The sequence below is a fragment of the Oncorhynchus kisutch genome, linkage group LG19, assembly GCF_002021735.2.
Source record: "Oncorhynchus kisutch isolate 150728-3 linkage group LG19, Okis_V2, whole genome shotgun sequence".
Taxonomy (NCBI): Eukaryota; Metazoa; Chordata; class Actinopteri; order Salmoniformes; family Salmonidae; genus Oncorhynchus; species Oncorhynchus kisutch.
Window position 1 is genome coordinate 12,968,161 of NC_034192.2, and position 21,031 is coordinate 12,989,191.

The 21,031-nt window shown below is 44.5% G+C and overlaps 1 protein-coding gene across 1 annotated transcript; it reads left to right on the forward strand.

The window, feature by feature from the left end:
* Positions 1–7,677: 7,677 nt before the first annotated feature.
* Positions 7,678–19,344, forward strand: LOC109864627 (uncharacterized). The gene is made up of 5 exons (XM_031798459.1): positions 7,678–8,407; positions 16,283–16,474; positions 16,764–16,920; positions 17,574–17,756; positions 17,902–19,344. Exons 1-5 carry the CDS (start codon positions 8,125–8,127, stop codon positions 18,176–18,178), a joined length of 1,092 nt encoding a protein of 363 aa, XP_031654319.1. The 5' UTR covers positions 7,678–8,124; the 3' UTR covers positions 18,179–19,344.
* The last annotated feature ends 1,687 nt before the right edge of the window (positions 19,345–21,031 follow it).

Here is a 21,031-nt window from a genome sequence, read left to right on the forward strand (position 1 = left end):
CAGGCATAAAAGGGAGCCAAGGTCAAGGCGTGACAGCCTGGCTGTTTAAAAAGCTATAAAATAGCTAAATATAGGCTATGTCATGGTCATTTAAGGGTTTAACATGAAAGCTACATAAATAAGTATATTTTAAACTTTGCTGACCGGCTAACTAATGTCGCATGACACACTTCGAACTCATAATCAGCATAATCCGACCAAACAACAAACAGAAACACCTTTGTGTGACAGAGAGAGGTTTCCTGATGACTTGAATCTGAAAGTCTTTTGCTTTGGCTGTATACACCTGTACATTGCATGTCGAGAGTGGGAGATTGAAAGAGAGAGATTGAAGTAGTGAGAGAGAGTGAGAGAGAGAGAGAAAGAGAGAGAGAGATTATAAAATCCATGTACACAAACAAAGTGTGCGGTTAAAATTGGCAAAAAACACACACATTTCTTCACACAGGGTCGTGGGGTGAGACAGGGATGCAGCTTAAGCCCCACCCTCTTCAACATATATATCAACGAATTGGCGCAGGCACTAGAAAAGTCTGCAGCACCCGGCCTCACCCTACTAGAATCCAAAGTCAAATGTCTACTGTTTGCTGATGATCTGGTGCTTCTGTCACCAACCAAGGAGGGCCTACAGCAGCACCTAGATCTTCTGCACAGATTCTGTCAGACCTGGGCCCTGACAGTAAATCTCAGTAAGACCAAAAAAGGTCCAGTCACCAGGACCACAAATACAAATTCCATCTAGACACTGTTGCCCTAGAATACACAAAAAACTATACATACCTTGGCCTAAACATCAGCGCCACAGGTAACGTCCACAAAGCTGTGAAAAATATGAGAGACAAGGCAAGAAGGGCATTCTATGCCATCAAAAGGAACATACATTTCAACATACCAATTAGAATCTGGCAAAAAATACTTGAATCAGTCATAGAGCCCGTTGCCCTTTATGGTTGTGAGGTCTGGGGTCCGCTCACCAACCAAGACTTCACAAAATGGGACAAACACCAAATTGAGACTCTGCATGCAGAATTCTACAAAAATATCCTCCGTGTACAACGTAGAACACCAAATAATGCATGCATAGCAGAATTAGGCCGATACCCACTAATTATCAAAATCCAGAAAAGAGCTGTTAAATTCTATCACCACCTAAAAGGAAGCGATTCCCAAACCTTCCATAACAAAGCCATCACCTACAGAGGGATGAACCTGGGAAGAGTCCTCTAAGCAAGCTGGTCCTGGGGCTCTGTTCACAAACACAAACACCCCTCACAGAGCCAAAGGACAGCAGCACAATTAGACCCAACCAAATCATGAGAAAACAAAAAGATAATTACTTGACACATTGGAAAGAATTAACAAAAAAACTGAGCAAACTAGAATGCTATTTGGCCCTAAACAGAGAGTACACAATGGCAGAATACCTGACCACTGTGACTGACCCAAACTTAAGGAAAGTGTTGACTATGTACAGACTTAGTGAGCATAGCCTTGCTATTGAGAAAGGCCGCCGTAGGCAGACATGGCTCTCAAGAGAAGACAGGCTATGTGCTTACTGCCCACAAAATGAGGTGGAAACTGAGCTGCACTTCCTAACCTCCTGCCCAATGTATGACCATATTAGAGAGACATATTTCGCTCAGATTACACAGATCCACAAAGAATTCAAAAACATATCCAATTTTGATAAACTCCCATATCTACTGGGTGAAATTCCACAGTGTGCCATCACAGCAGCAAGATTTGTGACCTGTTGCCACAAGAAAAGGGCAACTAGTGAAAAACAAACACCATTGTAAATACAACCCATATTTATGCTTATTTATTTTCCCCTGTGTACTTTAACCATTTGTACATTGTTACAACACTGTATATTTGAAACTTCTGTATGTGTAATGTTTACTGTTAATTTTTATTGTTTATTTCACTTTTGTATATTATCTACCTCACTTGCTTTGGCAATGTTAACACATGTTTCCCATGCCAATAAAGCCCCTTGAATTGAAATTAATTGAATTGAGAGAGAGAGAGAGAGAGAGAGAGAGAGAGAGAGAGATGCAAACATAGACTGTTCATAGACTACCACAACATTACATGGTTACTGGAAGTGATACTACAGCTGTCTACATTGTTATATATGAGTTAGGCCAAATGGACGTTAGCCTGTATAGATCCACTGGCCCTTGATCTGTCTTGACTGATATAATGTGTGTGTGTCTAATGTGTGTGTGTGTGTGTGTCAATGTGTGTTCCTTCATGCATGTGTGTGCATGTATATGTGCTTGTGTGTGCGTATGTGTGTGTCTGCAGAGAGGATACTAGGCCAGGTGTTGTATAACCCAATCAATGTTGCCTAATTCCTCCTAACCCTCTTTACATCGTAACAGGGATCAACTTAGGCAATGTTGCTGAAAAATGTGTGTGTGTGTATATGTGTGTGTGTTTGCATGCGTGTGTTTTCTTTTCTTGTTGTTGTGGTGCGGATCAGGAGATCATTGCCTTCTAGTATGGACAAGTAACACTAAAAACAGGTGGGTTGGATTGACTGGCTTGGGGCCGATCATCAGATTAGATCTGGGACTGGTTGGTTCTGTGTTGGGGTAAAACCCAGGGGTAAGAGTCAGGTTAACAGACTCATAAGTACCATAGAGCTCCCAGGTCACTGAGACTGTGTCAAAGGTGGGTGTGTGGTTAGTCTGGTAGAGAGCCATACATATGGTCCTGTAATGAGGTACAGATGTAGGATCTTAATTTGACCTATATTGTCTCAACAAAATAATCCTGCAGAAACAGGATTTTTACGTTTAGCCCACATTTTTGCTTGATCGGTGGTTGGGCTATTAGCTGGCCAAAAGTAGGCTTCATGAAAAGTGCAATACTGTTAAAATAACCATGTGTTAGTTTTGGTTTTCAGCAAATTTATGTAAAACACAAAGCTCCTCTGCATTTCCTGCGGTGCAGGGAAATTCTCATCAACGAAAGAGTGATCCATTTAAGATCCGACATCTGTAAATTGCACTGTGTCTGGTATTCTGGTTCATCAGCTATGTGCGTGAGAGGCTAAAGTCGCCTAGCACACGTGAAGACTCAGTGACTGAAGACTGTAGAATTAGTAACCAGATAGAATTACTTCTAATTCTATAGTTGGTGCACCCAATTCATCAAAATACTCTCTAGTGCTACACTGCCCAGCAGGCCTATATCACAGTATTCTCCAGTATCCAGTCAAGCACAGTACTCTGGAGTACATTGTTCCATATAGCCTCTTAGTGCAAAGACACCATAAGCTAGTACTATAGAAGGAGTATCCCATCATGGTAAAGCATTTTTTATTTGGTTTTTATTTCACCTTTATTTAACCAGCTAGGCCAGTAGAGAACAAGTTCTCTTTTACAACTGCGACCTGACCAAGATAAAGCAAAGCAGTACGACACAAACAACACAGAGTTACACATGGGATAAACAAACGTACAGTCAATAACACAATAGAAACATATATATACAGTGTGTGCAAATGTAGTATGATTAGGGAGGTAACGCAATAAATAGGCCATAGTGGCAAAATAATTACAATTTAGCAATTCAACACTGGAGTGATAGATGTGCAGAAGAGGAATGTATTTGTAGAGATACTGGGGTGCAAAGGAGCAAAAAAAGAAATAACAATATGGGGATGAGGTAGTTGGGTGGGCTATTTACAGATGGGCTGTGTACAGGTGCGATGATCGGTAAACTGCTCTGACAGCTGATACTTAAAGTTAGTGAGGGAGATACAGTGCCTTGCGAAAGTATTCGGCCCCCTTGAACTTTGCGACCTTTTGCCACATTTCAGGCTTCAAACATAAAGATATAAAACTGTATTTTTTTGTGAAGAATCAACAACAAGTGGGACACAATCATGAAGTGGAACGACATTTATTGGATATTTCAAACTTTTTTAACAAATCAAAAACTGAAAAATTGGGTGTGCAAAATTATTCAGCCCCTTTACTTTCAGTGCAGCAAACTCTCTCCAGAAGTTCAGTGAGGATCTCTGAATGATCCAATGTTGACCTAAATGACTAATGATGATAAATACAATCCACCTGTGTGTAATCAAGTCTCCGTATAAATGCACCTGCACTGTGATAGTCTCAGAGGTCCGTTAAAAGCGCAGAGAGCATCATGAAGAACAAGGAACACACCAGGCAGGTCCGAGATACTGTTGTGAAGAAGTTTAAAGCCGGATTTGGATACAAAAAGATTTCCCATGCTTTAAACATCCCAAGGAGCACTGTGCAAGCGATACTATTGAAATGGAAGGAGTATCAGACCACTGCAAATCTACCAAGACCTGGCCGTCCCTCTAAACCTTCAGCTCATACAAGGAGAAGACTGATCAGAGATGCAGCCAAGAGGCCCATGATCACTCTGGATGAACTGCAGAGATCTACAGCTGAGGTGGGAGACTCTGTCCATAGGACAACAATCAGTCGTATATTGCACAAATCTGGCCTTTATGGAAGAGTGGCAAGAAGAAAACCATTTCTTAAAGATATCCATAAAAAGTGTCATTTAAGGTTTGCCACAAGCCACCTGGGAGACACACCAAACATGTGGAAGAAGGTGCTCTGGTCAGATGAAACCAAAATGGAACTTTTTGGCAACAATGCAAAACGTTATGTTTGGCATAAAAGCAACACAGCTCATCACCCTGAACACACCATCCCCACTGTCAAACATGGTGGTGGCAGCATCATGGTTTGGGCCTGCTTTTCTTCAGCAGGGACAGGGAAGATGGTTAAAATTGATGGGAAGATGGATGGAGCCAAATACAGGACCATTCTGGAAGAAAACCTGATGGAGTCTGCAAAAGACCTGAGACTGGGATGGAGATTTGTCTTCCAACAAGACAATGATCCAAAACATAAAGCAAAATCTACAATGGAATGGTTCAAAAATAAACATATCCAGGTGTTAGAATGGCCAAGTCAAAGTCCAGACCTGAATCCAATCGAGAATCTGTGGAAAGAACTGAAAACAGCTGTTCACAAATGCTCTCCATCCAACCTCACTGAGCTCGAGCTATTTTGCAAGGAGGAATGGGAAAAAATGTCAGTCTCTCGATGTGCAAAACTGATAGAGACATACCCCAAGCGACTTACAGCTGTAATGGCAGCAAAAGGTGGCGCTACAAAGTATTAACTTAAGGGGGCTGAATAATTTTGCACGCCCAATTTTTCAGTTTTTGATTTGTTAAAAAAGTTTGAAATATCCAATAAATGTCGTTCCACTTCATGATTGTGTCTCACTTGTTGTTGATTCTTCACCAAAAAATACAGTTTTATATCTTTATGTTTGAAGCCTGAAATGTGGCAAAAGGTTGCAAAGTTCAAGGGGGCCGAATACTTTCGCAAGGCACTGTATAAGACTCCAGCCTCAGTGATTTTTGCAATTCGTTCCAGTCATTGGCAGCAGAGAACTGGAAGGAAAGGTGGCCAAAGAGGAGTAGGCTTTGGGGGTGACCAGTGAAATATACCTGCTGGAGCGCTTGCTATAACCACAAGTTCACATGAGGGGATGGGACAGGGCCAAGGTTGGCAGAACCACAGCACAGCAGGCATGAGCCTGAGAATCAGATCCACTGTTGTATCTACTGTAGCCTTTCAGCCCCAGGAGGCCTTAAATCCCCCTCTCTAAAGCTGCTGCCTGCTGCCTCCCTGTTACAGCCCTTTACAGCCTTTCACATGGCCCTGCTAGCTTAGTTAGGTTACTGTAACTGTGCAGCAGTAAAACATCTCTACGGTTATTATCGCTCTCAGAGAAATGACTGTAACAGCCGACCATGTTGATAAGATCTGGTCAAATGTGATGTGGTGGTAGTCTATGAACAGTCTACGTGTGCATCACTCTCTCTCTATCTCTCTCTGTGTATCTCTCTCCCGCCGTTCACAATGCATTTACGGTGTGGCTGTGATTGCCCCTTGACCTGTAGGTGCAAAGCTCATCTGCCCTGAGTGACCTGCTCCTCCTCAGTTATCTCCTGCAGAGCACATCCTGTTAGTGGCTTTAGCTGCGTGCTGCTGTGCTCCTCCGTTCTGTACTCATCTGTGCTCTTATGCACTCTGTCCCCTTGCACTGAAGTGTGACGCATATCCACCAGAGACACAGAGGGGCTGTGAAGGACGATGCGTTGCCTCTGTGTTGTTGTGTTACTGAACCGTGTATCTTATCATCTCTGTCTCCATGAAGACGCTTCATCTGGGGATTGTGACGAAGACGCTGCTTCGTGTTTGTTGTTGTTGTGTTATGTTGTCAACTTCATTTGAATCCTACGTGAAGCAGAACGTTATGATTCGAGCTAGGAGTTTGTTGGCCGTTTCAGTTGGCTTCAGTCTATGTTTATCTAGTCATGATAGGTTCAGTGACACCAACAAGACCCCTGCACCTTTTTTAAAAGTCACGATCAGTGACCCCAACAAGACCCCTGCACCTTTTTTTTAAGTCACGATCAGTGACCCCGACAAGACCCCTGCACCTTTATTTAAAGTCACGATCAGTGACCCCGACAAGACCCCTGCACCTTTATTTAAAGTCACGATCAGTGACCCCGACAAGACCCCTGCACCTTTATTTAAAGTCACGATCAGTGACCCCGACAAGACCCCTGCACCTTTTTTTAAAGTCACGATCTGTGACCCCAACAAGACCCCTGCACGTTTATCTAAAGACATGATCGTTTCACTGAGCCCAACAACACCATTGAATTTAACATACACACTTGACCAGTGATATTTGTGAATGTTTTTCACCGTGGTTGTTAAAGTGCCAGGTGAATCAGGTCAGAGATTGCAGCCTGGACAAGACAGGAAGCCATGCTGATGACTGTTGAATAATAGAGGCTGTGATCTAAATGAGACTTTTTGTGCCAGTCCAGCCCGTTAGTGACCAGAGAGTACTGCAGGAGAAATGAGCCATTCACAGCTTCTAGTTTCCTCCATCCTAACCCATCTCCCTGGGATCCGTTAGAGATTTTTATTGAACATTTATTTAACTAGGCAAGTCAGTTAAGAACAAATTCTTATTTTTTATTACAGCCTAGGAACAGTGGGTTAACTGCCTGTTCAGGGGCAGAACGACAGATTTGTACCTTGTCAGCTCGGGGATTTTAACTTGCAACCTTTCGGTTACTAGTCCAACACTCTAGCCACTAGGCTACCTGCCTCCAACCACTAGGCTACCCTGCCGTCCCGAGATGGGAATTGTGGCTTTGCATCTTTACAGTGTGTTCTTACTTCAAACAGCGCAGTATAATTGTTATGTCATTATCGATGTACTGCTGCGCTCCTGTTCTATGCTTTGTCCCAGAGGTGATGCTGGCCGATGCTGTTGGCTGCTTATGCAGTTTTCTCAATACTGCAAATTGTTATTTTTTCCCCGCACGGATCCACTTACCTGTGAAACATGATCTCTCTCTCTCTCTCTCTCTCTCTCTCTCTCTGTCTCTCTCTCTCTCTCTCTCTCTCTCTCTCACTCACTCTCACACACTCAGCCCTGGGATGAAGAGAGGGAGGGTGGGAGGATAGGGGGGAAGAGGGAGGGTGGGAGGATAGGGGGGAAGAGAGAGAGAGGGAGGGGGAGCAGCGACCAGGAATATCAGGATTTAAGAGTGCATGAATTACCGCTCTACAGCGGGTTACGTAAGAGCTGCCGTCAGAACAGGGGATCACAGGGAGCAGAGAGAGAGGGAAAGCAGAGAAGAAGGCAGAGAGAGAGAAGGGACAGAGGCAGGGAGTAAAGAGAGAGAGAGTAGAGAGAAAAAGGCATTGTGCAGAGATTGCAGGGACAGGCAGGTTACAGAGCGGCTACGATCCACAGCGCACCAGCGACATGGGCCACACACAGACCTCTTTGTCTCCACTCAGGGAGTGAAGAGACGAGACTAGGACTGGGAAGAGGACAGAACACTGCGAGAGGAAGTGATTTGAAGAACAACTGTGTTTCCGCAGCTTTTGCTGGGGCACCTTGAGTGGCGGGACGGTAAGGGACCAGCTGTGAGTGTCATCTGGCCATGAGAGAGTGACGGAGAAAGGACATCTACTGCTACTGAGGACGTCTTGGTATCTTCCTCTCCTGCCTGTCCCCATGTCTAGAGGAGGGAGGCCCCCGGGTGGGTGGGCCCCGATGTGGCCCCTGGCGTGTGCACTGACCCTGGCTGCATGCTCGTCGGTCAGCCCCCTCCTCCAAGAGACCACCTCTGATCCTCCCATTGCTACAGAGACACAGACTGGAGTACGGACACAGCCAGAGCTTCAGACAGAGGCACAGACTGTGGCACAGACACAGACAGAACCACAGACACAGCCTAAGCTACAGACTGAGTCACCAACAGAGTTAGAGTCACAGGCAGCTACCAGTAACCACACAGGTGAGTCCGACTTCTCCTGGACTGATGTCTAATACTGCTACAAACTAATACCGCAGACAAACTTGTGTTGTGTTTGTGGTGTGTACTACTTTATGCTTGCAGGTGCAAGTGGGCCTATGTTGTTGCTTGTTTGTCCGCATGTGCATGTCTCACGGTTTCCCCATCTGTACACAGAATGGCAGTATCAGCCGTCATATGAGAGCTTGAGTAGTGTGCAGGTGTTATTGACTTGTCTAAACGTTATTAGAATCCAAAGTGAAGCAGTTCCGACTCAGAACTTCCTAATCAGAGCCTGGGGGGGTTTGTGGCTTCAGGTGCTGTGGTTGTGAAGTCTCATTATGTCCACTGTTCAGCTGCACTGCCTAAAGAGAAATCAGCAAGATGCCACTATGGTGCTGCTGTGTGCATGAGTTAGCAGTTAGTGGGGCATCCCATGCCCTCTCTCTCACTATCTTTCTGCCTTTCTCTCTCTCTCTGTCTCTCTATCTCTCTGTCTCTCCCTCTCTCTCTCCCCTCTCTCTCTCTCTCTCTCTCTCTCTCTCTCTCTCTCTCTCTCTCTCTCCCTCTCACACACACACACACTAGTGCTCACACACTAATACACAGTCCCACCACCACCCACACGTGCATGGCATAAACACGTGCATGGCATAAACACGTGCATAAACACACAGACAGAAATGGACACACACTAACCACAACGATGTAAATCTCCTTAAAGGTTTAAAAAACACACAGTTGGTTTCATAACAGCAGCTCTCTCTCTCTCTCTTTCACTCTCCCCGTGGGAATACATATTTAATATTAGATCCCACTGGTCAACAGCACACTTCCCCTCAGCCCTCTCTTCTCTATGCCTCAGAATTATTTTTCTTGGCAGAATCGTGAGCAGCTCCCCTGTGACTAGACTGCCCTGGTGCCTACCAGTACACTCTGTAAATAGCATATTTGTATTGCCATTAGGGGGTCAATGGTAGTGATAGATTTGTAGTTTTATCTCCCTACTTTATCTCCCTTTTCCATTCCATTAGTTGTTTTGCTAGCAGGGGAGAGTGTGTATAGTGCAGTTGTGGCACAGGAATGGGCAAAAATGACAAAATACAATTACGAAATACCATAAAGATCAATGTATCAAAATAAACTACAAAATACTTATATTTATACTTATACTAAATACTTATACATATATATATGTATTCTGTAAAGGATTGTATTTTAAAATACAAAAAAGCCTGGCCGAACAGCAGGAACATTCTCAGTAATAGTTACAGAAACGTTTGACTTGCTATGACTGTGATATGTTCTTGTTTATCTTCCTTAGTTGAATACACTGACTGTAAGTCATATCTGCTAAATTACCAAAATGAACTGCAAAGCAGTATTGGCCTTGTTTTGGGACGGAGCTCATTAGAATAATACTCAGCATGCTGTGCAATTATTCATTTTTTACATGACATTTATATTTAGTTTATTTAGCAGACACTCTTATCACACCATAGTGCCATCAGACGTCTGATTCCAATGCAGGGTGCAGTGGTGTAAAGTACTGTAGTACAAATACTTTAAAGTACTACTTAAGTAGTTTTTGGGGTATCTGTACTTTTATATATTTATATTTTTGACTACTTTTACTTTTACTTCACTACATTCCTAAAGAAAATACTGTACTTTTTACTCCATACATTTTCCCTGACACCCAAAAGTACATTTTTGAATGCTTAGCAGGACAGGAAAATGGTCACTCATCAAGAGAACACTTTCATGTTTCACTTTTACCTGAGTAAATTTCTATGAAGGTATCTTTACTTTTACTCACGTATGACAATTGTGTACTTTCCCCACCACTGACAGGGTGAAAAGGGGCTACAAAATTGTAAACCACTTAAATGTTTCTTATAGAAAAGTATTTTGAAAATTCAAATTACAGCTCTCGAAACGATCTTGTTTCAAAATACTGTACATTAGAGTGTAATTCAGCTCAGAGGGTTCATGGACCGAGAGTTAATGGAACTGACTCTCAGATCCATGTTCCACAGCTGAAACAATGCAGACATTCTAACTGGGGAGGTCTAGCTGCTGTCAGACAGTCTAGCAGCCTCTGCTGGCACACAACCAGTCCTCTTATTACCAGTCACCGCATGGTCAGAAGACCCGAGCTATGTTTAACCAATACGTCCAGCCTTACAAGGCACAGGTCCAGCCCTTAACAGAGAGAGAGAGAGAGGGGATAGGTGGAGTGAGGAAGGGAGAGAGCAGACAAACATAGTTCTCGAGATAAAGTTATCGTCGGTTATTATTAGAGGGAAAGGTTAGAGGGAACAACAACTCTCTTCTCATCAGCCATTCACACCATTCGCTCACACCATTCGCTCTCAATCCTGGTCCATGGGACCCTAACCCACATTTTTGTTTTTTTGCCCTAGCACTAAACACCTGATTCAAATCATCAAAGCCTTTTGATGAGTTGATCATTTGAATCAGCTGTGTAGTGCTAGTAATGCAAAAAAAACAAAAATGTGCAGCCCTTTGGGTCCCCAGGACCAGGGTTGAGAACCAGTGAGAAACACACATCAAGGGCGCTCATCTAGAACTCAGCGAGGATTCAGAGAAATAGAGAGTTCTACAGTGAGGGAGGGCAGCACCTTGTTTCCACTCATCCCTGTCATTCCTCTATCCCTACCTCACCCCTCTCACGCTACAGTACATGGAGTGTTTAAGGGGATTCGATCATTGGCCGTGTCAGAGAGTAACGGAGAGAGACCACAGGAATAGACTGCTGCAACCTCACCCTCTGATGGAGAGAGGGATGCGATGGATGTGAGAGAGAGAGAGAGAGAGAGCACAGGAATAGACTTCTGCAACCTCACCCTCTGATGGAGAGAGGGATGAGATGGATGAGAGAGCGAGAGAGAGAGAGAGAGAGAGAGAGAGAGAGAGCACAGTCAGCCTATGACGTCGGTCAGTGTGGGAGTTGGAAGGTTTACTACAGAGAGGTATCCCTGACAGACAGAGAGAGAAATAGGATGGATAGAGGGGGTGAGAAAAGGAAAGAGAGAACACAAACATAAGAGGGCAGTTTGTTTAGCAAAAGGTTGACTGTCTGAAACAAAAGACAGTAGAACACCAGGCTAATCAGGTGGTTTAGCCTCCATCGCTTCATGTATTAGGTCAATAGGGGTTACTCAGCTTCAGGGTTGCTAACCCACATGAAAAAACATGACAGTTTACTATGGAATAGTACAGTATTTACACTGTAGTATCCCTCGATCATGTGCAATACTTACTATGTTGTAGTATTCTGTAGGATACTACAGTAAATGCTGCAGTATTATCCACAAAACAAACATCACAACACAGAAATAACATTACTACTCAGTATCAGTACTGCTCTCTGCTGGTTCGCTAGTTTATTGGTTCATTGGTTCATTGGTTCATTGGGATCCCCATTCGCTTTTGCCGAAGCAGCATGGAGAAATACTACAGTAATGTCTGCAAAAACACTACAGTGAAAACGACAGTATACTACAGTCTGCAAAAAAACACTAAAATAAATACTATAGTATATATACCATAGTATAGTATAGTTGTTTTTTATGCTGGAAATCCCGGTAACTTTCCCCAAAATCCAGAAATCCTGTTTGAAGGATTCTGGATTTACTGCTTATTCCCCTCTGTTTAGGGAATCTTCCGACGGGGCTTTCTGGAAAACCTGGGAATTTGGGGAAAGTTACTGCAAGTTTTCAACCCTAATTTAGATGGAGGGATGATGCAATGTTAGAGAAGTGGTAATATCTAGATTACAGAGGTTGTTGTGGCCTGGGATGTGTAATATGCCAGGTGGCCCAGCAGCCTTCTCTGCCTTGCTGCAGGGCAACACAGGGAGTGTATGGTCAGTAGTGAAGCAGCTCTAAGCGAAGAGTGAGTGTGTTTGTGTGTGTGTGTGTGTGTGTGTGTGTGTGTGTGTGTGTGTGTGTGTGTGTGTGTGTGTGTGTGTGTGTGTGTGTGTGTGTGTGTGTGTGTGTGTGTGTGTGTGTGTGTGTGTGTGTGTGTGTGTGTGTGTGTGTGTGTGTGTGTGTGTGCGTGTGCACGTGTATGTGAGTGTTTTTGTATGTGGATGAATCTTTAATGGTGGCCCTAATCTTTATTTAATCAGGCACTATTCTGAGCGCCTTTCTGTCAGGACCCTGAGGCAGAGAGGGAGATAGTGAACATCAAGAATAGAGAAGAAAGGGGCGGTTGTTATGTTGTGAGAGTCAGGTTGCCAGGTTGGCTGCTGGCAGCCCACGGTATTGCCATGCCAGCTGAGCCCTGTGAATGGCGGCCCACTGGAGATAAGCTGATCAGAATGAGACAGACCTAACATTCACCCAGCAGCCAAACCCAGCAGTCGAACACGACAATAGAAATAATACTCTAATGGCAGTTCAAAGTCCACTCCACAAGATATTCAAGTGGAAGGGGTATTTTCTGAGCTGTGCAGGGAATATCCCAATACACATTGATCTGTAGGTCCACTAATATAGACTTTAGCTCAGTTGGCTAACACAATCTTGAGTTGTGCAGACAACCCGGGTTCAATACTGGTCTGTCACGTGTGAGTGTGTGTGTGTGTGTGTGTGTGTGTGTGTGTTGGGAGGGGAGGCATATGGCTTAGGGGCTGCATTCCTGATTAAACTCTATGATGACTCAGGTCTTAGCTTGGCTGGTGTGTATGTGCGTGCGTGTGCGTGTGCGTGTGTGTGTATGTATGTGTGTGTGTGTGCGTGTGTGCGTGCGTGTGTGTATTTGTGTGTATCAGGGCATGAATATATGCAAGCAGATGCTGCATGGTGATGCAGATTCAATCCTATGTTGGGAAAATGAACTGCCGTGGACCCTCTGCACGCGTGTCTGTCATATTGTTATTCACATGTTTGTATGTGTGCCTGTCTTGGCTTTTATCCAGTGTGTGTGTGTGTGTGTGTGTGTGTGTGTGTGTGTGTGTGTGTGTGTGTGTGTGTGTGTGTGTGTGTGTGTGTGTGTGTGTGTGTGTGTGTGTGTGTGTATGTGTGTGTGTGTGTGTGTGTGTATGTGTGGGTGTGTGTGTGTGTTTGGGAAAAGAGAGAGAGAGAGAGAGAGTAAAGCCCTAGTGCAGTAGTATCAACATCCTTCATCCCCTCGTGGCTAGCTAGCTCTCTCTCTCTCTCTCTCTTAGCCCCCCCCTCTCTCTGCACCGCTGCAGAACAAAAAATCCTCCCATCTGTCATGTCTAATCAGCAGACAGCAGCATGCGTGCTTTCAGGGTCTTAGAGCACTAATAACTTCACGACACAGAAATAACATTACAACTCAGCATCAGTACTGCTCTCTGCTGGTTCAATTGTTTATTGGTTTATTGGTTCATTCGGATCCCCATTCACTTTTGTCGAAACAGCAACTATTTTTCCTGGGGTCCACAAAAAAAACATAAAACATGATGTTGTGTCTCTAGTATGGTTAAATGAGATGACCTGCTATTTTCCAATCGAATACCTAACGTTTCATTATTTGATTCAATTAATCAGGCAATAACTAACTCATGAGGAGTCTGAGGCACCGCGGAAGCATTAGTTTATATAGAGCGGCTATCTCCCGAATCCACTCTTAAAGATCTGAAGATCTTTTATATCAATAGCAGTCAATCATGAATTATTCTTTACCTTCTATCAGTCTCATCTGAATGTCGTAAAATTCTTGGTCATCTGCACGAACCCTAGCATAAATGATGAATCAGCAATATACAACTTGGCTTAATTATTTATTTACTAACTGACTAAATAATCACAGAAATACATAACAAACAGTAGATATTGGTTAGTAACAATGATATAAAAGTCCCTAGTGGGCTATGCCGATATGACAGCTTGATAGACAAAAGGAAAGGGGACTGGCAAGCCAACATCTTGCAGATACAGTGCAGGTATAGCCTGCTACATGATGAGATTATTATGGACGGAAGAGCGAGATTATTTGTATTTGTCAAACGGCAGCCAACACATCTATGATCGTGTCTCCAGAAAAAGACCCCCAATATGTATTGGAAATGAGCATCATGCTAATCACCGTGCACTTTCACCACCCTGTGAAGTTCATCATAACTGATTTCATCTGTAGCCTAATAAACTGCATGCTTCCCCGAGTCGTAGTGGGAGGACCACACAACATATCATCGCATGACTCCAGGTTTACTTCAATATGATGGTTATTATATCCGTATTTGTGCATAAAGGCGTTTCCACCGCCATTTCTTGCATAATTAATTGTACCGACACAAAAATATCCCACCTTGTCTAGCGTATTTTCTTTTGTCGACATTTGGAAAGTTTACCGACAAGTTTGCTGTTTCCATCAGGCCTGTCGTGACATTTCTTATCCTACGTACTTTACTTGCATAAAAAGTCTGGATGGAAACCTGGTTACTGATATACAAGAACAGTCTCACAAATGTCAAATACATTGATATACAAACAATACAACTAAAGAATAATGTGTGTGTAGATTGTTTGTGTTGGAGTGTGATAGTGTGCCTGTGTGTGTCACACCCTGACCATAGTTTGCTTTGTATGTTTCTATGTTTTGGTTGGTCAGGGTGTGAGCTGGGTGGGCATTCTATGTTACATGTCTAGTTTGTCTAGTTCTATGTTTGGCCTGATATGGTTCTCAATCAGAGGCAGGTGTTCGTCATTGTCTCTGATTGGGAACCATATTTAGGTAGCCTGTTTGGTGTTGGTTTTTGTGGGTGATTGTCCTTAGTGTCCTTGTAACTGTCTAGTGTTAGTTTGCACCAGTTTAGGCTGTTTCGGTTTTCATTACGTTTATTGTTTTGTATTGATTCGTGTTTACTTTGTTTTTATTAAACATGAATCTCAATAGCCACGCCGCATTTTGGTCCGACTCTCTTTGCCATACAGAAAACCGTTACAGTGTGTGTGTGTGTGTGTGTTCATTTGTGTGTGTGTCATTTCACAGTCCATAATGAGCTGTTGTTTTTTGTTGCTCTGTTTTGAGCCAGCTGCAGCTTTGCTAGGTCTTTCTGTGCTGCACTTGACCATATTACCGGACAGTAATCAAGATAGGACAAGACCAGAGCCTGAACAACTACTAGAGTTGATTTGTGTCAAAAACGCAGAGCATCTTTTAATAATAGACATACCTCTCCCCATCTTCACAACAACTTTGTCAATATGATTTGACCATGATACTGTAATTGACCACCCAAAGTTATACCTAGGAGTTTAGCTTCCTCAACTTGTTGAGGTTTAGGTATTAGAGAATGCTTGAACCAAATACAACATTTTTAGTTTTAGATGTATTTAAGACCAGTTAATTATTAATTACCCATTCTGACACAGACTGTAACACCTTATTAAATTTTTCAGTGAGCTCACTGGCTTTGGGTGCTGACATGTAGAATGTGGAATCATCCGCATACATAGTCATTCTAGCTTCGTGTAAGACCAGTGTCAAATCATTTGCAAAAATAGAGAAGAGTAATGGCCCAAGGCAACTGCCCTGAGGGACACCGCACTGTACATATCTGATGTTAGAGGAGCTTCCATTAAAGAAAACTCTCTGAGTTCTATTGTGTATTTACAGAGAATTACCTCAACCCCCCTCTCCTTGAAACATATATTTTCCTCAATCTCTTTCTCTCTCTTCTGCCCTCTTTCTATAAACAGCAAATTAAACTGTGTACATTTTTACTCTGAGAGTTTTAGATTGAACACCTTTTGAGAGTATATACCTTATGCTAGATATAAACATCAGTAATAAATGAAAATCAAAATATTCTAAACCCTTCCTCTTGTTCTGCTTTTGTAATTCTCATATTCACTCTCTATCTCACGCTCTCGCCAGGTCTGTTGTGTGTGTCCGTGCTTCCCCCGAGGCGCGGGTCATTCTATGTGGAGCATGGGACAGGGGTGTCGGTGGGTACAGTGCTGGCCTTCTGGTGCAGGGAGGGCTACCAGCTGGTGGGCAGTGATAAGATCTCCTGCAGCGTCTGGGCAGGCAAACCCCAGTGGAGCAACTTCCTGCCAGTCTGTGAGGGTGAGACAACACAGCTGGTCCAATCCCTCGCTAGCCCTTTCACTCCCAGCCTCTTCTCTTATTCTGTGCCCATTTCACCTAGCTCATACCCTCCTTCCCTAGCTCCCTTCTCCTAGCTGCTACACATTTCTCTTACCCTCTTTTCCTAGCTCCCTACTCCTTGTTCCTACCACTACAGTGATCACATATCTTAAAAAATATATCCGAAGCGACATGATAGGTGAAAGTACTTTGTCAGAGACTCAGTACTGGACTGAATTGACTTGCCTTTGACCTGCCTTCCCCTCAGCCATATCGAGGCCAGAGGACCGGGGTCTGCGCGTGGCCGTGTTGGCCTCAGTGGTCAGTGGCATCGTCATCCTGGCAATGTCTCTCTCCTTCATCATCTGCTGCCTGCAGGAACGCACTGGGAAGGACAGGGCCACCAGGAGGGACGGCAGGAGCAGGTACACACAAACACACCCACACGCATTCATAGGCGCAAGCAAGCAAGCACACACACGCACACATTTGAAATGCTTTATTTGAATCCACAAATCACATATCACATTACAGTCGAGAAGGATTCAAACATTTCATAGGTCATGGATATATCGACACTTGTGGATACAGAAAGCACCTTCTTATCCATACAATAAGGCTGCCCATGACCACTGACACACAGCAGTACCTCGTAGGACGCTTTGCCTTTGTGCAGGCGATGTAGGTCTGCAATCTGAATGCACGTACCGTCAACCTGGCCGAGTCTCCCAAATATCAGCACTATAAGTTTGCACTGATAACCAAGGCTGTTCAGGCGTGACACGAGGGTCTGGTATTTCAGCAAATTGGCAGCAAATGTCTGCTCCATGTAGGAGTCCATGAGCACCTCCCTCTGGCCTCCCCCCACAACAACAATATGTGGCATATTTCGTATATTATAAAACACATTAAAATCACACACACACACACACACACACACACACACACACACACACACACACACACACACACACACACACACACACACACACACACACACACACACGCTCCGAACCTTTACCGGAAAGAGGAGACAGGGGTGATATTGATGGAGATGATGATAACCACCTCTCTCCAGGCGTAGAGACACACGGTCTTCTCGGCATAGTGAGTGCTGGCTGGAGAGAGAGGAGGGGGACTGGGGCACATTTCCCCCTCCTAAGATCTTCCACCTGTCACAGCGGCCGGACCTCCGGCTGGCTGCAGAAAGCCCTGTCTACCTGGGGGGCATGGCCGGCTTCGACAACCGTGGATACCAGAGGTGAGAACCTGAGATCTACTGTATGAACCTAAACGTGTTGTAAATATCAATTGAAACCTGCTACAGTATGCACCTTTTATAGACACCAAATATATTGGTTTGTTTCCACTCATTCTAAGGTCTCTCTCCCCTTCTCTCTCTCTAGGAGTCAGGAGAGCCTACTGAAGGCCCCGCTTCCTGGTCTGTTACGGGCGGAGAGTCAGATCATCTACCCCCACGTGGTGCTCCAGAGAGTCCCCACCCCCACTGCCCCAACTGCCCCAACTGCCCCTGTCTACCCCCACAACATTCCCTCCAACTCTGCCTCCAACTCCGGATGTGCTCCCTCACAGCCACACCACATGCCCCCATATCCTACCCCGCAGTATCCTATCCACAACTCCACCCCCCAGCGAGTTCCATGGCAAATGCAGCCCCATTGAACTGTCACTGTCCACTCACTCTCTCCCTCTATGGAGGTCAAGTGTCAATGAGGAATGATCAAATAACACACTATTCCCTAATAAGTGCGCTACGTTTGAGCAGAGCCCCATGCAGCTAACCTTATACAAGTTTTGGTCAAAAGTAATGCACTACATCGGGAATAAGGTGTTATTTGCCATTTGAGAACAGCCCTCAGACCCCTGTCAGCGAGATGCCAAATGGGAGATGAATATGCAAATTCATGTTTTCGTGAAATTGGATGATATTTGGATGAAAGTATGATGGCCAAAGTATGAAAAATGACTGTTTCGTCTACATTGATAAAGTTTGGATTCTTGGAATCAGGAGGCGGGATTATTAAGGGGATAGGGTGACATCACCCTAACTCTCTCATTTTAATACACCAATGGTAACATGATATTCTCTTACCTAATTTAAATAAGTACCGCCTTGTAACCAGCATCGGAGAAAGCGTGTTTGCAGAGGGGCGTGGTTTATATAGCTAGATAGCTACTCTACTGGTGTTAGCTAGTCACTGGCTAGCTAGGTCTTCAGCCAGCGTGGAACTAAAGGGGGGACAGGTCGTTCAAAACTCTGACACAATTGTCAGGTCAACACATCCGTCAGTGCTACTGTGAACCGCAGCACCAGACACATGTCAAACGGGAGGTGTATAAATCAAATATGTATATCATTGATGCAATTTCAATGTTGTTTGAGTTGCTTTGTGTATCACTTCCTGGTAGTTAGTAAAGTAATTTTCCAACATTTTTAGCATTTATATCCCAAAATAATATAATGGGGGATATTTCTGTCACTCAAAAGGCAATTTTACATGGGAATCAGAATGACTGTTCAGGACATTTCATGATATTAGAAGGCCTTTCAGCAAAGTTCACCCATTATTTTCCCCCCTATTTGTTCTAAAGCTTTGGACTAAAACTTTGGAGAGCTCCTTACCTGTTGTTGAAGTCTTTGTCGTGTGTTTTTCTACGGTGGTAGGAGACTTGGAACAGTCACACCAACTAACCTGCACTTTATGGATTTTACTGACGGGCTGGCAATAGCAATTGCAAGAACATTGCGCTGACTATTCCCGCAATATGTTTGTATGAAAAATGGTTTCTACCTAAAAACTGATTAAAGATATTTTTGTTTAGTTGAATGTAGTGTTCTGGGAGTATTTTGTGTCTCCACGTGACCTTTATTTCCATAGCAATGTGCCTTATCCATCAACTGTCATTTCTGCACTCTTCAGCAGCAGATCAGTCCCATAGAAAACCCTGACAAGCGTTTCACTCTGTCCTGGGGACCCCAAAGTGTGCACCTTTTTGGTTTTTGCCCTAGCACTACGCACAGCTGATTCAAATCATCAAAGCTTGATGAGGAATTGATTCCATGAATCAGCTGTGTAGTGTTAGACCAAATGTGGACCCCTCCTGTATAATGATGGGTGAAATGTGAACTGTAGTTATATCCATCAATAGGTGGGGGGAAAGGGGCGTTCTCGTCCTGTCAAACTATCCTCAGCTCTTCTGCTACTCCAGCTGTCTCAATTACAACCGAAGAGGAATGTCCACGTGGACTGGAAAGGATCCGGAAGGACCTCACAGAACACAAGGATGGAGGTTTGAGGATGGCGGTTGAGGATGGAGGGTTGAGGATGGAGGTTGAGGATGGTTGAGGATGGAGGGTTGAGGATGGTTGAGGATGGAGGTTTGAGGATGGAGGTTGAGGATGGAGGGTTGAGGATGGAGGGCTGAGGATGGAGGATTGAGGATGGAGGTTGAGGATGGCAGGTGGGGATGGAGTTTGAGGATGGAGGTTGAGGATGGCGGTTGATGATGGAGGGTTGAGGATGGAGGGTTGAGGATGGAGGGTTGAGGATGGCAGTTAAGGATGGAGGGTTGAGGATGGAGGGTTGAGGATGGCGGTTGAGGATGGAGGTTGAGGATGGAGGTTGAGGATGGCGGTTGAGGATGGAGGGTTGAGGGTGGCGGTTGAGGATGGAGGGTTGAGGATGGCGGTTGAGGATGGAGGTTGAGGATGGCGGTTAAGGATGGAGGGTTGAGGATGGAGGGTTGAGAATGGAGGTTGAGGATGGCGGTTGAGGATGGAGGTTGAGGTTGTCAACATGTTGACTGGTCTTCTAGCCAAACACTGCTCTGCTGTGGCTGCAGCTGAAGGGAGGGAAGGTTCTGTCTGCATCTAAGGTCTGTCTGTCTACCGTCCCAGTCGCTCTGCATCACCTAGCACTTAGTTTGGTACTAACTTTTTTCTAGCACTGAAGGTTTTGAAGGTTTTACTTGTGACGATCATGCTATGTGCTTGTTTTATCCATAGAAATAGATTCTAAATAGATTCTAAATATATTATATTTCTATGCTTTTACCTTTGCCAGATTGATATGCCTGTCGTGCATGGCTCTGTAGTAGGCTATAGATTATAGGTGTACTGTGAGTCTCAGGTTCTAGATAACTACTGTGATTGTGTGGTGCTAGTTGGCTAACACCTGTGACACTCAGATTCTGGGTCTGAACCTGGCTCTTCTGGACCTGCTCTACCTGCTCCTGAAGCCCATACCCATCTACACCAACTTCATCAACCACCCAGGGCCCCTCATTTCTCCAGGCGAGGCCATCACCATCCTCAACCTGGTGGGCTGCCCCATCCTCCTGGCCTGCATGTGTGTGGAGCGTTACCATGCTGCAGCCCAACCCGTCCTCTACCTGCATCTGGGGAACTGGGAGTACCAGCTGGCCGTCTACGGCCTGGTGTGGGCCATCACCCCGAGTCTGATCATCCTCACGGGCTTCACGGAACTCGATGACCTCCTCAGCTCGCCGCTGTCA